The 15,970-nt window shown below is 42.8% G+C and overlaps 1 protein-coding gene across 2 annotated transcripts; it reads right to left on the reverse strand.

Moving 5' to 3' along the window:
* Positions 1 to 259: 259 nt before the first annotated feature.
* Positions 260 to 14,030, reverse strand: LOC111839038 (serine/threonine-protein phosphatase 1 regulatory subunit 10-like). 2 transcript variants are annotated; one of them, XM_023802609.2, is made up of 18 exons: positions 13,691 to 14,030; positions 10,124 to 10,226; positions 9,801 to 9,887; positions 8,417 to 8,552; positions 8,145 to 8,196; positions 7,959 to 8,051; positions 7,682 to 7,819; positions 7,391 to 7,496; positions 7,065 to 7,168; positions 6,224 to 6,324; positions 5,945 to 6,101; positions 5,375 to 5,518; positions 4,364 to 4,610; positions 3,672 to 3,747; positions 3,396 to 3,596; positions 2,859 to 2,985; positions 2,159 to 2,644; positions 260 to 2,043 (listed from the first exon to the last, which is right to left on the reverse strand). In XM_023802609.2, the coding sequence occupies exons 2-18, from the start codon at positions 10,222 to 10,224 to the stop codon at positions 1,934 to 1,936; spliced, it is 2,466 nt and encodes an 821-aa protein (XP_023658377.2). In that variant the 5' UTR covers positions 10,225 to 10,226; positions 13,691 to 14,030; the 3' UTR covers positions 260 to 1,933. The 2 variants fall into 2 exon arrangements, with proteins under 2 accessions (XP_023658377.2, XP_023658378.2); XM_023802610.2 differs by having other exon boundaries at positions 13,306 to 14,030.
* Between the last annotated feature and the right edge of the window lie 1,940 nt (positions 14,031 to 15,970).

The raw sequence follows: 15,970 nt of genomic DNA on the forward strand, positions 1-15,970 counted from the left end.
CATCCAGGGTATCTCCTACTTTGTGCCCTGTGCTTCCTGGAAGAGGTTCCAGGTTGAGCATAACCCTGTACTCAATGAGTGGTTAGTCAGGAGGAGCTATAGAGTCACATGCACAGGTTGTACTGGACACTTTTCTTGCATCTCTAGACTAAAGAAGTAAATTGAAATATCACACAGTGCTTTGGTATTGTTTAATAGTACAGATGAAGAACACAAATCAAAATTGAATTATAATGTAAAAAGACAAACAGATCAGACACAAGATTTAAAAATAGTCTTTAATCGATCAACATTTATTGACATAAAAAACCTGCAGGCCAACAGAGAGTTGCATGTAAATGGGTGTCGATGCTGCATTGTACAACCCACAACTGGATACACATCAAACGGCATGTGTGACATCCAAATCCTACTAGCAGATACATACAAAAAAAGGAATCTGGGAAAAATGAAATACAGTCCCACATGAGACAAGAATGCTGATGTTTTCACAGAAAACGATTGACTAGTTTCCCAGACAGGCATGGATACCTGGGCATAACTAGATAAGCACTGCCTGATTCCACAAAGCCATATTGAAGTGTTACATGCTTGCATCAAAGCTGGCCTATTTAAAAAAAAATACTAAGCATCATCTGATATACAAAACTGTTAAAACTGACACATATATTTACCATTTAAAAACTTTAAGTAGGCAGAACAGTGGTTTCAATACACTATTGGTCTTTCCAGCCCATTGCAATGCTAGCTTCTTAGCGTTCAGTGTTTTTAGCTTATACTTTGGGTCTATACCTTAAGGACATTATCGCTTATCTCTAACAGAAAAGGCGAGCTTAATTTGAATCTGTACAGTTTCTTCTGTTCTGTGCTGATGACAGATTAACACCTAGAAGGTGAAAATTCTGATGTTCCATAAAAGGAATTATGGATGGAATGACAGTGGTGTCTTAAAGGATGTGCCAACGATCACATACCGAGGGGCAGAATTTCCTCTTGTATTGTGTCCGCTTTCCCACAATTCATTTGGCACATTTTCACATCACCGAACAAAAAAAAAAAAAGATCTTACATATCGCCGTTATGTCGGCAAGCTAGCTGAAAACCTCTCGGACCACATCCCGGAATCCTAAAGCCACATCAGAACTGCATATTAAAGTTCAGCACTGACGGCAGTACCGACATCCACATTTCAAGTCCGCAGTTGACTTTTTCCCCAAACTGACCATCCACCTGTCTTGTTCAAATACACAGTCAGGATGAGAATGAGATGAGAGTGTGTCTGGTTTAAATACATTGTTTTCAACATGAGGAAGAGTCCCTCAGATCCAAAGCAGCTTGACACTGAAGCCTGCTCTGCTGGTCCCACACCTTGCCAGCCCTCCTGGTCTTCACAACCCTGAAGATTTGGTATCACAACCAGGAACTCTCATTTTCTTAACCCCTAGTAATGAAATAAGTCAGAATATTACAGAAATAATGGTCACCATTATACAAACATCTCAATCGAGGCTGTTGTGCTCGATCAGGATCAAAAATTGTGGGACAGTAACACTTAAAAAATAAGATACAGATGGACATCAATCCATTCTGCAATAGTGGTTAGCAAGTATAGCAATCTTTAACCAGATATTTTTGCTGTAATCAACCAAAATTTCAGGCTTTAGGTCATTTTTCTTTAGGCAGGGATTGGAAAAATGACAAAATAAAGACCATGCCACTACACTCCAAGAAATCTGAAGAGAAAACCAGTAAAATGAAGAGTTTTTTCCCCGATGATTTGAAATGCTTAAACGCGTCGATTGACGCACGTCTGGAGTGGTGTTTGTCCATCATCTTCTCCCAAAAAAATTAAAATGGAAAACAGGAGCAGGGGGCCCGGAACTTTGCCCTGGTCGTTATGCCTGCAGCCACGCTGGCCGTGCGGGGAGGGCCGTCAGGGCAGCGGGGGCCCGTTCACACCGGGGTGGTAGAAAGCACAGTTGCTCTCATATCGACAGCTTCCTTTCATCATGAAGTGGCGGCAGACGGGCCGCTTGGACATGTCTGCAAGAAAGGAAAGAAAGGAAAGAAAGGATTGGATTAGTATCACAACTGCAGCAATCTTACTTCTCTGCAGGCTGAACAGACCAACATGCACCGTCTTAAAAATGAATAATACCTCCTCCCCGTCCTCCTCGCCCCCGGAAGCCGGAGTCCTGCTGGGGGCCGCCCCCTCGTCCACCTTGGCCTCGGAACCCCGAGTCCTGCTGGGGGCCGCCCCCTCGTCCTCCTCGCCCGCGGAACCCGGAATCGCCTCCCCGGCCCCTGCCGCGATGGAAGTGGTTCCCTCCGCCTCCTCGGTGGGGGCCTCCCCTCATTGGCTCCTCCCCCCAGTAGCCTCCACCATCTCCGCCGCGCCCCTGAGGAGGTGGCGGGCCCATCGCCCTGGGGCCCCCACCGCCGGGGGGGAAGGGGGGCCCGTGGCCGTGCGGAGGCGGCGGCGGTGGGTGGGGGAACCGGCCACCGGCCGGCGGGTTATTTGGGGGGTAGCCGCCGTTCATGGGCGCGGACATGTTCCTGTTCATGTTCATGTTGGCATTCATGCCCATGCCCATGCCCATGCCCATGCCAGGGCCTGGGCCATGACCAAGCAAGCCCGTGCTCACTGGCAACAGGGAGGTGCAGCACAGACAGAGGTGGGGGGGGGGGTGGGGGGGAGAAAAGAAACATTCAGTTTGCATCACATTAACGTACCAGACTGTACCAGCATTACATGGTTCTTCCTGCATCTCTATGAAGCATCAATCAAACAGCAATAAAAGCCTGAATATATGGCATTTAATGACAGGGCATGGGGCATGGGGGTTGGGGGTGCGTACCTGGGGGGGGTGCGGCGGCAGGGGCCTGGGGCTGGCTCTGCTGCAGGGAGCTGAGAAGCTGCTTTATCTTGTCCGAGAAGTCAGGCTGTTTGATCAGGTCCTCGGCCGACTGGTTGCTCGGCGCGCCCTGAAAGTGGGGAGAGGCACGGTCAGCTTTCAGTGCATTTGGGTTTAATATGTTGAACATCACAAGAAAATGCGGCTAGTGGGAGTTTTACTTACACAAAATTTTTCTGAGGGCAGGTCGGAAAAATGATTGACTCATAGAGATAACCAATCAGACTGTAGAAGAGGGGGGTCCGAGCAACTGGAGGAGGTGGGATCAAGACTTCTGATTGGTTCGTCCCACCTCCTCTGGTTGCTAAGACCCACCTCCTTTACAGTGTGATAGGTCGTCTCTCTGAACCAGTCATTTTTCCTGCTGTCCTCAGAACATATTGGTCCAAGTAAAACAAGTGAAAATGTGAGCTAAGAAACTAAGGTGATAAATGACAGTAGTGCTCATTCTCCGATATACAGGAGCCCCCCCCGCCTCACCATGATGGACGTGAGCAGCTCCTGCACGTTGACGGCCGACGGCCCCTGCTGTTGGGAGCCCAGTGCCCCGCTGCCCAGGTTGCCCATGAGGTTGGCCAAGACGGGCGGCAGCTTGGAGCCCTCGGCAGCCCCGGCATGGTAGTTGCCCGACCCTGACGCGTCTGCGGCCTCCAGGAAGGGCTCCTCCGCCGAGCCGGAGTCCTGGGGAAGGCATGCCGGTGAAGAGCTGCACTCAGACAGAGGAAGACTACAAGCCAGCGTGGCTCATGGACCAACCTCGTCCAGGGGTATGATGCGGGGTGGCACAGGCTCGTACGGCTCTGGATCTGGCTCCTGTGGGGTGTCTGGGACGCTGGGGACAATGGCAGGACAACATTTACAATACAGCGACATACTCGATTATACAGCCTTGACACATTGTCACGGACATTACAGAACTGCTGTGTCTGCTCACTGCCCTCCTATGCATACAGGAGGACACAAACCCAATGAGACAGATCAGAGGTATAATAATTAGTAGCGTATCGCTGTTGAAATTTTGGCCGGTATTGATGACCGATATATTTTTGCTGAATATCAGAAGAGAAACCGATGTGGGAAATGATTACCTCTGAACAATGTGTGTAGCAAACACATCACATAATTCAGGCAGTGAGGCTTCAGCACCGATTTGGGGGGCTATAGCTATATAAGTGGTGAATTAGCTGACAAAACCTGTCGTCCTCAATTTTGGAAAACGACTGATTGCCCAATCATCTCCATCCTTTTTGGAGCTGCTATCTCTGAATATAGACTGAAGTGTAAATATCCAGTAGGAATATCAAGCAAGATTGACACCGATCGGTCCCATGCTGACGTCTTGATTTTTAATGAAGACCAGGCTATACCGATAAATCACGCGTCCCTAGTATTAACCATCATGAGATGTGGATGTTGTGCGAGTGGCCGTGCAGGTCGGACGGGGTTACCTCTCTTTACTCAGGAAGATCTCCTGCAGAATGCCCAGCTCACGGTCCTTCTGGGTGTGCCTCTCGCTGCTGCTGGTGCCGGGGGAGACCAGGCAGCCGGCGTAGGTGAGGGGCCTGGGGGGTATCCATGCTACCATCTCTTCCATGGCGTCATGCGAGAGGCGCCGGGAGGCTTCGAACGCGTGTCTGTCCATCATCAGCTCCCGCCGCGCCGCCTCTCCGAAGTCCTTCACCTTGTTGACGTTCACTGACGGGCACAGGAGCGAGTGGGCGGGCAACAGGTAAGTGTTATGTAAACACAGACCAATCAGTGTCCAGAGCAGGTCACACTAAAGCCCCAGTTACCCAGCACTCAAGAGAACCAAAAAGTGAACTGCGTGTTCCCCAAACTGAGGAACTATTCACATCCCAAAAAGCAGATTACTCACCTAAATACATACAGTGTTGTGCAAAAGTCAGGCAATCACAGAAAACGATGTTTGAATGATCTTCATGTTGGTGTAAAAGTATGATGTCTGTCAAAGTGTGTCAGCTTGCCATTTCAAAACCCTTCCTAAAATCATCTCTGTATTTGCAGCAACCATCCAAAACGACCCGTGAATTTTTTCACAAACCCTCTAGCACACTTCCCATGGCTAATCGATACCTCGTTGACTTTTTAAATTAATGAAATAAATGAAGTGAGTGAAATTTTACAAATAGATGGAATGGCTGAAGTGCAGAGAAGACAGGAGAAGGTTTGGGAACCAACGCGGTGTTCATTTAGATATCCAACAAGATACCAGTAACTTTATGGAGAACATAAATCCTTCATTTTTTATTAACTGGTAAATTGCAAATGTTCTATTGTTAAATTGTGTTTCTTTCTAAGCAAATACACACTTACCACCCAGACAAAAAACCTTAAACATTTTCTTTGACTGCCTCAGATTTCTGCGCGGTGCTGTTTTTAAAAAAATCTCATTTAAAGGCCAGAACAAACAAACAAAGGCCGCCTTTTCTTCCACTCACCTCTCTCAGTCTCATCAAGGTCAAAGTAGAAGTACTCCTTCAGCTGGGGCTCCTCTGCCCAGCGGACGCTCTTCCTCTTCTTCCCTTTCTTGGTCAGGACCTCCTCCTCTCCTCGGGGCTCAGACAGAGCATTAGGCTTCTCCTCTGTGAGGGTTCAGAAGCTTTAGTGCGCAGAACAATATTCCAGAAAGCGTGCTTGCAGCTACATCATTTCTTTTTGCGAGACAGACAGTCTCCCTTGCGTGAACAAAGATGCAGTGTCTCTCTCCGGACATGTACAGCTCTTACTAAGCATTTACTCAAACTCCCTGCGGATAAACGACCTATACATTTTTTATTAGCTACATAAATTACCCCTCAATAAAACACCAATTTACTTAGACCGCCAGTCCCTACAGAACTACCAATCTTTTCTATTAAACGTGCCGGACAGGAGAGTACCTGTTCTGATGATACACCTACAGATGCACACTGCAGTGACAGACGGCCCCTCGCAGTATTAAAATGCGATGTGGGCGCAAAGCCCCGCTGCGTGGACGTCCCGCAGAGGAGCGACGCTGGCAAGCTTACCGGAGTCCATGACCTCAGTGTCGTCACAGGGCACCGGCGTTCCTGGCTGCTCCAGGTCTGGGGGGTCATGGGGGGGCGTCTGGGAGGCGGGCCGGTCAGGCGACGACTGCTTGTTCTGGGATGATGGGCACAGGATCTTGCTCTCCAGTGGACAGGACTGTTACACAAACAGAACCCAGAGATATTAGTAAATAGAAAGATGTAGTAGATATCAAGATTTGATCCTGATACATTTACATTATACTATGAGGGGGCTGATTCACGGGTTGGGGGAGGCACCTTGTTGGATGTTGGAGAGAGAACCTTCTTCTTCTTTTTGATCTTAAAGCCAGGAACTGGGGCAGAGTTGAGAGCATCCAGGAAGCCTGTACACTCCATAGCTGAAGACAATGATTATAGTACACACTTAATGGGTTACACAATAAAGTGTAAATCTGGTCAAACTCAACTAATCTCATCTACATTTATCTAGAGCAAAACACACAGTAATATATCGTCGCTGGCCAATGAGAAACATGCATCTCCAACAATCTGTTATTTTAGGATGGTGAAACAAATGCATTTTCTCAGAAACTTCTTACAAAATAAACCCAAAATAACATAATTAGACACCCTTATCACCGTAAATACAGACCTATCTTTATACAGCCATCAGAGAATGGTTTATTGTACTTAAATAGATGACTTCATGAAAATTCTTTTCATTTGTCAAACACTATCAGTGGACAGAAGAGAACGGCCATCTCATGTAAAGAATCACAGTAATCAAACAGTGGACATATGCAAAGATATAAAAAGCACATTAGAAAGATCAGTACTGCACATTCATAATGCCTTTATAATGCATTTGTAGAACGCATGTAAGTATAGCTTAGCATCCTAACACACCATAAGTAATACCAAATATTACATGATAATAGAATTATAATGTTCACTATTAATGTATATTACAGCTGTCCTGTCTTGTTCATTGAGAATATGAATGCAATGCTTTGCAACATGTTAAGGTATAATTACATGCTGCTTATGTATGTTCTATGAATGCATAATAAATGCATTATGAAAACACAGTTAAGCATTACCAAAAGATCAGTAAGTATCAGTAACACATGATTCTCACGTTGTGCTGGGATGATCTTGACTTTTATCTCTTTAGTGGAGTTGGGCATAGTGTTGAGCGGCTTGTACTTCTTCTCCGCTAGGGGGACATCTGCCTGTGAGGTACTGCGAATGACAGATGTTGAAAGTCACTGATGCTGCTTGGCCACTAGGTGGCACCTAAAACTGACTTACAGTGAAATACAAGCGCTTAGAGAAGAGCTCTATAACTGGACGTCTGTACTGAAGTAAGAATTTCATACACATATCTTTCTTGAGCAGATTTTTATTCTTGTCTACAGCCAATAACATTTTTCCAGGTGATTGTACGAATAAGAGGCTACTTACCTAGGCCTCTTGAGCACAACAGGTTTAATGCTGTACTTGTCTCCTAGCTGGAGCACAGGTGGGGGTTTTTTGGCTGGTAATGGGCCTGGGGTGTCAACTTCCAAGCCTGATGGTGACAGACAGAGATTATAGCCAGCATCCCCAGAAAGCTGAGCGATGGAAGAGAACACTTCTATTTCTGACACAGTAAAATCTAAAAACATGAACTATGATAATATGACTATTATTCCTTGGTTTTGAGATCCTGGATAGGTCTATTTGTGAGGGACTCGGCAGAAGCCCAGCACAGACCTGTAGATCTGAACCTGGCGTGACTGGGGGCGTGTGCTTTGGGCTTCTCCCTCTTCTTCTCCTCTTCTGGAACCTTCCCTATATCAGCCTTCACCTCCCCACCTCGGGATTTCCCCTCCTCTTTCTTCCTCCTCTTATCTAAGAGCAGTACAACTCTGTTACTCACCATCACCCGCACAGCGCCACATTAAAACGAGACCTCAACCCACAAGCAGCTCATGACCAAAAAATATAGTAGGGTGACGGGGAGGGTGAGAGGTCCAGATACTGTATTTACCTGATGGGGAAGTTCCACTGGAAGCCCCCACACTCTGGGAGCGGATTACTGCCATCCATCCGTCCACCAAGACCGTGGCCAGCTTCCTGAGCTCTGAAGCAGATGAGTCAGTCACCATTAGTGCACTCTGCCCACAGTGTCGCACCTCGCTGAATCGAGGAGGCTTCAAACAGGCGCATGACTCACCTTCCGTTTCGCCGCTCTTACTCAGCTGCTTGACCAGTTTAGCCGTGTTGTTCTGAAAGAGACGCCGGAAACCGCACAGTTTAACACGGGGGTGCGGGCGAACGGGGCGGCTTATCGACATCGAATCTGCCCGTTTTCTGAGCATTTTTACTTTCCTTAATCACGGCCTGCTGCTCTTAGTGTGAAAATAAAAACGATGTGAGCTGTACCGACGGACCAGGTTCGCTCTGTAAGCAAACGGGGTCACGTTCAGGTCACGAGGAGAGCGGTACCTGCTTGAGATGGTCGACCGTGAGGGGCAGCTTCTGTAACATGAGCAGGACCAGCTGCAGCAAGGGGGTGTTGGTAGTTGATTTCGAGTAGGTCAGCCACCCATTCAGAAGCTTGTACCCCCCCACTCGGATAAACCTGGGATGACATGAAGGAAATGCAAGCGTTTAACGGGTACGAGGGGGAATGCAAGCGCCGCTAAGCTCACGCAACACATCTAATCAAATCACTTTGTATATTGTTGTATATTGTTTGACACCTAGTACACACAAATGAATGAAAAACGTGTGTGCAAAGTCTCATAGTAGCAGCGATTAAGTAAACATAACAAAGATGAGACAATAGTGTATACAGAAAGTGGAAACAGCACTGGATTAATAAAGTGTGCAAACTGGAACAATAAATATAATGAATACAACAAACAATCCTATGGCTATGAGAATGGATGGTGAATATGAATGGCGGGTTGATTGGATCTAATGAAATCTCACTATGCCTGGAGAGCTATGTGTAATTTGCATTAGGCTACTCAGATGTTCTACTTTGTAAAGATAGGACTTTATGAAAAGCAACAGAACAATTCATACACATCTGTAGCTGATCTAACCTGTTTTTGAAAATGTAGCTAAATATGATGTACGACCTTGAACAAGGTCATTAACCCCAAAAGATGCTGAAGGGGGCTGGATAAATGACTAACCCTGTGATCAGACTTCAAGCTTCCTTCTCATAGGGTACCAGTCAAATGTCTGGACACATCTACTGCAAATCATTTGTTTTTCAAGAATGTAACGACCCTAAGCACGCCTTGGGGCTATGCAGTAGGTATTATCTTATGAACAAGGAAGGAGGTGGAGGGCTGTGACAGATGATAGATCTTTAGATGATAAATCCTATAGAGCTGGATCAGACTGAAAAGCAAGAGGAAGGTAGTGAAGTGAAGTGAAGCTTGTGGAAACTCCTTCAGGACTGGAGGAGAAGCATTTCCAGGAAAGCTGGGGGAAAGAATGCTAAGAATCTGCAATGCCGTCATCAAACCAAAAGAGGACTATTGTGGAGAGTCTAAAATGAGACAATTTTGAGATGCTGAACACTTCCCTTGGTTGTTGCATTATTCGCTATGCATTACTTCATTGCTTCAAGGCAAATGCAATAAAAGCAGGTGTGTCCAAACTTTTGTTTGGTACTGTATATACCTCATAGGAGAACAATAATGGGATTTCCGAAAACTAAATTCCTATGTACTTGTACTCATAGTTATATAAATGACAAATAAAGTCTTCATTCATCGATTCAAATCATGTCATCATTTCTTTTCACTATAACATGTACAACACGTTTGCTTAGGCAATAAAGACACTTTCAAAGAGGAAAATGTGAACTCACCTGTTAAGGATATCGTGAGATTTAGTCTGCAGTAAGATATTGAGGTACATACATCGGCTGACCATCTTCTGGGATGCTTTCATCAAGCTGTAAATGAATAATTTCAATACACTTACAGATGCATGTATTATGTAGACAAAGGCAGAATCACACCTGAAAAATAATTCTATAATTTCTTCGGGTCTTTCTATCACTCTCATTGGCTTTGATGTGTACTACACTACCCAGAAGTCATTGCAGCACATCTGTCATGGTTACCCATAGGAAAGTCAAACAGCTACGGGGTGGCGGGGGGTGAGGGGGGGTTCAGAGGCCTGCCCTACCCAAATATCTTGGTGACTCCTTCCAGGCTGCGTAACTCCCCATCTTTCCCCAAGAAATTCTCCACCTCCTTTAATACTTCCCTGGGATCCACAGGGGCCATTCCTGAGAAACAAAGAGACAGGGGGAAAATTACACAAGAGTTACAAAAAGGGGGAAAAATTACACAACAGTTACAAAAAGGACCAAACTCCCCGATTCTCTCAGCATTGATACTGTGATGCAAAAGCAGGCTATAGAACAGGGCATCAGCTCTGGACAATTATACAAAATCTCAGAATAGTCAGTGTTTGACTTATACGGGTTAGTATTCATACCATGAAATTACACAGAATTTCAGAAGATTATCAAAAATAATGGGCACAGCCATAAATGTTTATCATGGATTCCTAGCTGGCAGTTACCACAGGGCACATGGTAATTTCTCTTTTGATCTTTAGGTTCCTTCTATCGACCTTCATGTGTTCCATGACTGAGCAGAACCGTATTATATATATCAAAAGAACTTCACAGTTAGATAGTGGAATCCCACTTAAAAGCAAGCGCCAGAATACATTTTATGTACTTTATGACACGGTCACACATTTTTCTTTATTTTTCAGAACACTTTCAGTTTCAGAGATGCTTCTGAATTAGTGTTCCAGAATAACAACATCTATTTTACATCTATTATCTTTGTTTGGAGATGTCACTATTAATATCATTTCCATTCAGACTTCACTTGCATCAGTTTATTCACCAACTGGGTTAGATGCAAGGAAAAATATGTTACTCTACTTGGCTGCGGAAAATAAAACTGGCTAATTCCAATAATTAGCTCTTGTGTTTGGAAAGTAGATGAATTCCTACAACTGGATGAATTGGGATCAACCAACTTCCATACATATTATACATATAAATGTTATTTTAAATAGAGTTATGGTATCGAACATGTGAAAATCTTACTTGCAAAGAACTGCAAAAAAGAAGGCAAGTTACATATGTATATATAACTTCAAATACAAATTTAATTTTCCCTAGCTAAGTTATAGATCCCAATTTTACAAGCAAAGAACTTGTCAGCAAGCAATTAGCAATGGAAATAAAGTAAACTGCATTCCAAAAAGGATAAAATGTATCTCTCATAACATCCTGCTGACCATTGTTATACATACCTGTATAACAAAAACAATTTAAAACACCCCAGTAACTACTTCAAGAAAATCACAAACCAATAAGTTGACGGAAGTATCTTAAATAAACAAACTTGTATTTTGTCTCGATATTGCAAATTGTTTCATAAATTTTATTGTACAAAGGCGTTGCAATGTTTTTAAACTCGATACTGCCCTCTGCAGGTACAGACTATATTTCAGAAAAGAAAGCACTTTTTGTCATCTTGTTCCATTCAGTGAAATGTATAATTAATTCTAGGATTTTGTTGAAGCCTCTTCCATTACATTAAAATTAAGTGGAACAATTTTTTAAACTATTCAAATTTTCATCTAAATTACATGGCAATTGCACATTGCATATATATTGTGGATACTTACAGTGAATTTAACTGATTTAACAGAATTGGGTTAATTGTAGTGATTTAATTATTGGTGTACTCACTACTATAAGTGAAACTCAATATTTGCTTCTTTGTATACCACTAACACTGATCTTTGAAGACAGGGCACATTTGATTTCAATACTGAGGAATTCATTGGCCAGCATCATAAAAAAAGATAATTAACCACAGATATATAACAACATTCTTGTCAAGAATCTGTAATTCATCTTTGACTGTGCATCTATTCATCACTTATTCTTTCAAATTATTCATAAAATTTTAACTAATACAAAAGATTTACTAAAGAATCGTGTATACAAACTGTCACTCCCAATGTTTATCACATTACACTTATATCAGTATATATTCTACATACTTTATTTTTCATTATATCTTTACCAGTAAAGTAATGAAACTTGCATAACATGTCATCCAAAAGAAAACAATAGAATGTCAAAAAGGGAGCATTAACCATTCTGACTCTTAAGGTGGTTCCCATTCTCCCAGAATGACATTTAACCACAATACAGTACAAAATTAAATTATTAATCATGTTCAAACTGAAAGACATTTTACAATAGTGTGAGACAATGAAAAATACTGTACAGATCTATCAATAGATAACTTCCATTTAGACACAGTCTGCAGATTTTACCCAGCCGCTTGAATGCCTATAAAGCTGAATGTATACATTCAACCTTCATGGGTTATTTGTCATGACCTTTAGTCATGGATGTCTGGTAGTCTGATGTATAAACTAACTTATGAATTCTTTCTAAAGCTTTGTTAAGTTTTACTTCACTAATAAAGCACACTGCACAACTTTGTGTGCAATACACATTATTTTTTGTCAAGTTCTAAACTAAAGCTTCACATTAATACGCACAATCGCAATTCCTCTGGAAAAACGGGACTCGGTAAAGTAGTTTAAAACGAGGGGGTTAAGTCTGGAGGCCAAAAAAAATTCAGCGTAAATCTGCTGAGTATAACCGAGGCGCAGTGGCCTCATTTGGTTTCCTGAGAGTGAGAAGGAAAGTCTTCGCCATTGTCATCAAGGCGCCTTGGTAAACATTCATAAATATTCACTACGCTGTTTGCTAATATCCAGCGTTATATAATCACAAGGGCGTAAATCTTAATCTTCTTTTTTTGCAAATCGGGCCATTTTCAGTGTTCTCTTCAGTGCCGCGCACAAATGGTGCCGCTATCCGCCCGTCATCTTTGTCTCCGCGCGGCCGCCTCCTTCTCTCCCGCCCGAGATAAAACAACAGCTCGGCCGCCATCTTGTCTCTGTCTCACGCTTCCGAACAAATAAAACTACCGTCCCGTAATGAAAATCCCACATTTTATCCGCGGCGCTACGAGTTTGCAATCTTTATCACCAGATTGCATTTTCTGCCGTACGGCTAAGTTTTAAGTTTATTCGATTTCGGCTGGCGACGACACAGCTAACGCCGGCTAGCCAGCGGGATTGCGTGCAGATTAATAATAGCTGGCATTCTACCCCCACTTCTCTATTCGCTATAGAGGAATCCATAGGCTCGTCGGTAAAAGCAGCATTTTATATTTATATTGTACTGTCCATGGATCTGGCGGGGGAAAGATTCAGAGATTTGACGAAAAAATATATATTATGCCAAGTCCTACCTTAATGTGAGGCAATCTTTATGGGGAGATTGCTTATATTTTTATATATTCACACACTCAGACACACACATATATAGCCAGATGCTAGTTAATGGCTATTTACTGTTTGGTAACTCGTCTCACACACAAAGACGCCGAGGTTTTTATACTCCAAGCGACTAGCCCCCGACGTCTTTATCGTGTGAGCTCATAAATAACTTTAACCGATGGCCACAATAGCCCTTATTAATCGAGACTGCAAAATGCACAGCGACTGGCTATAGCTAGCTACACTTATCAAGTCAATATTGCAGGTTAGCTAGCTTGCTATGTTTCATAGCAATTCCATTTTAAACAAACTGTGGCCGGTGCATAATTTAAATGTCTTTGAAAAATCGACACTTACTATCAGTATCTCCTTTCAGCGCCTCTGGTAAAATGGTTTGTGCTTAAAAGCAACAAATCAGTTGATACAACAGCCTAATTAAATAATCTCATGATTAGTTAATCAGCTAGCTCAAATATATAGGACTTCAAATTGGCGTTTTGGCCATTTATGGGCGGGCTTTTGATAGAGGCAAAGCTTTTTCCCTCGGGAACAAAAGGTGGAGACAAAAAAAAAAAACATCAATCGTCCGTTAATTGATAGAGCAAAAAAAATCAGGTCGTTTTTGGCATTTCTCTTCAAAATCCTCGACGATCAATCTTCACAGGAAGGGATGAGACCTGCAATCGAGTGGGGAAAAATAAGTACAAATTAGCGACTAATGCACTGATAATACATACAAACCGGCAGAATGTCATGTGGGTATGTTTCTTTGATGGGAAGGCTTATTATTTTCAAATGCGCAATGATTTTTTTTTTCTGCAGTACTGAGGATGAACTCCAGCACCATACTCACCTCTACACAAATCCTGGAATGAGGCTGCGAAGGAGGGCGATCTGTTTATATAGTCCGTGACGCGTTTGACGTCCCACACGTGGGATTTCTGGGACTTGCGGAATAACTGTTCCTGCTGCGCTCCTATTTAATGGCGCCCGGAACTGATGGCGTCTTGGTATATTACTCATGTTTCATAGTCGATCGTAGGGTCCACATTATTCTCATATATACTATTTATATTATTATTTAATATATATTAATATATTCACCCATCCACCAGTCTTCTCACCGTTTATACTAGATCACGAGTTAATGTATTTATTACTTTAATAAACGTTAACTAGTGCTTATCATCAGTAGCATAATGTATGCGTATAGTATGTTATTGTCACGGTTTGTTGCACCGTTGGGTGTGTTCTTGCACTGTAAACTGGTATCTCGAGCCATCTTAGCGCAGCATTTCATTAAATCTGCTACTTCGGCGTTGGTTAGTAAATGAAATCATATCAGTTGAGTCCACCTTAAATGCGGTTCAAAATTCCGCGTGTTGCATGACATGATTGGTCAAAAGCAGTGCTTTCGCGCAGTTCTGAAAAAACATTAATAAGGCTAATGAAATCTTAACTACACACGTCTGAGAGTAGAATTCAATAAGTTAAAACTACTGCAGTGCAGCAGGCATTGGACTGTCATTTTTTTGAACACATAAATGTGCAGGTGGGGGTGGCATGGTAACACATCCAGGATTGGGGGTCTCTACTGGAGTTTCCCCTTTTCTCCCATAGCTCAAAGACATGCTTGTTGCACATGTATGCCAGTCCTGTGCTGCCTGCGATGAGCTCCAGGTGACCCTGAACAGGATGCTTGGTTAGAAGATGCCTGGAAAAATGATTGTACCATAATTCTTCTTCGAAGTTGTAGTCATATAGTCAGCACTGTATTTGTTGAAGGTGCTTTTTAAAATTTTTTGAAGTTAATGTTGAAAAAGCCCTGAATTTTTACCACATTTTTCATTTCTCAAAATTTCAGAAAAGTGAAAATAGCTGAGGTACAGTCTACTATAGATGCTACTGTCTGTAAGAGTTCCTTGTTTTTGTGGTCGAAATTACCCATGGTTTTCCCCTGCCTTACATTATTTTGGGTACGTCCCCCTGAGGTGAGCTAATGGCTATCTAAAATGAAAAGTGAGGTCAGTATTAACTCAAAAAGGTTGTGTGTTTCTGGACCAGCGTAATCCTGATTAAACATCTCTGAATTAATTCAAAATGAGTTCAAGCACAGAGGTATGGTTTTGTTGTCTTGATTTGAGTGGGACCTCTTAGATCAAGCTCTTTTGGTAATTTGTAGATCCACAGATGTTATAAATAGAGATGTAATTTAAAAAGTTAATGATACTACACAATAAAGTACATTTTCATTATTTAAGTGACGGTGAATTTGATTTTTTTAATTATTGTTGTATAATACTCTAGTTGGGAAGGCACAGTGATGCAGTGGATGACATCATGGCTTCTCATCTGTCTGGGTAAGAGCTCATATCTTATACTGGGTGTATATTAAATTTGCATGTTCTTGTGTTTATGTAGGTTTCACATAGGTGAACATATGAACTTAAGTGAACTGGTGAATCTAAATTGTCCAAAACTTGTGAGCGTGGACTAACATCCCATCCAGGGTGTCCCCTGCCTTGTGTTCCATGTTTCTTGGGAAATCCCAAAGCTCACCATGGCCCTGTTCTAAATAGAAACAATATGGACAACATGAAGGGTGAATAATAGTCTAGTATTTGTTCTATATTTCTA

This window comes from Paramormyrops kingsleyae, chromosome 9 (genome assembly GCF_048594095.1).
Source record: "Paramormyrops kingsleyae isolate MSU_618 chromosome 9, PKINGS_0.4, whole genome shotgun sequence".
In the NCBI taxonomy this organism is placed as follows: Eukaryota; Metazoa; Chordata; class Actinopteri; order Osteoglossiformes; family Mormyridae; genus Paramormyrops; species Paramormyrops kingsleyae.

Coding starts and splice junctions, on each gene's coding strand:
- LOC111839038 (XM_023802609.2), bottom strand. CDS start 10,224: ATGGCCCCTGTGGATCCCAGGGAAGTATTAAAGGAGGTGGAGAATTTC. Junction 3,748..4,363: donor ATCTTCCTGAGTAAAGAGAG/GTAACCCCGTCC, acceptor CATTGTCCCCAG/CGTCCCAGACACCCCACAGG. Junction 2,044..2,158: donor GCGAGGAGGACGGGGAGGAG/GTATTATTCATT, acceptor CCTTTCTTGCAG/ACATGTCCAAGCGGCCCGTC.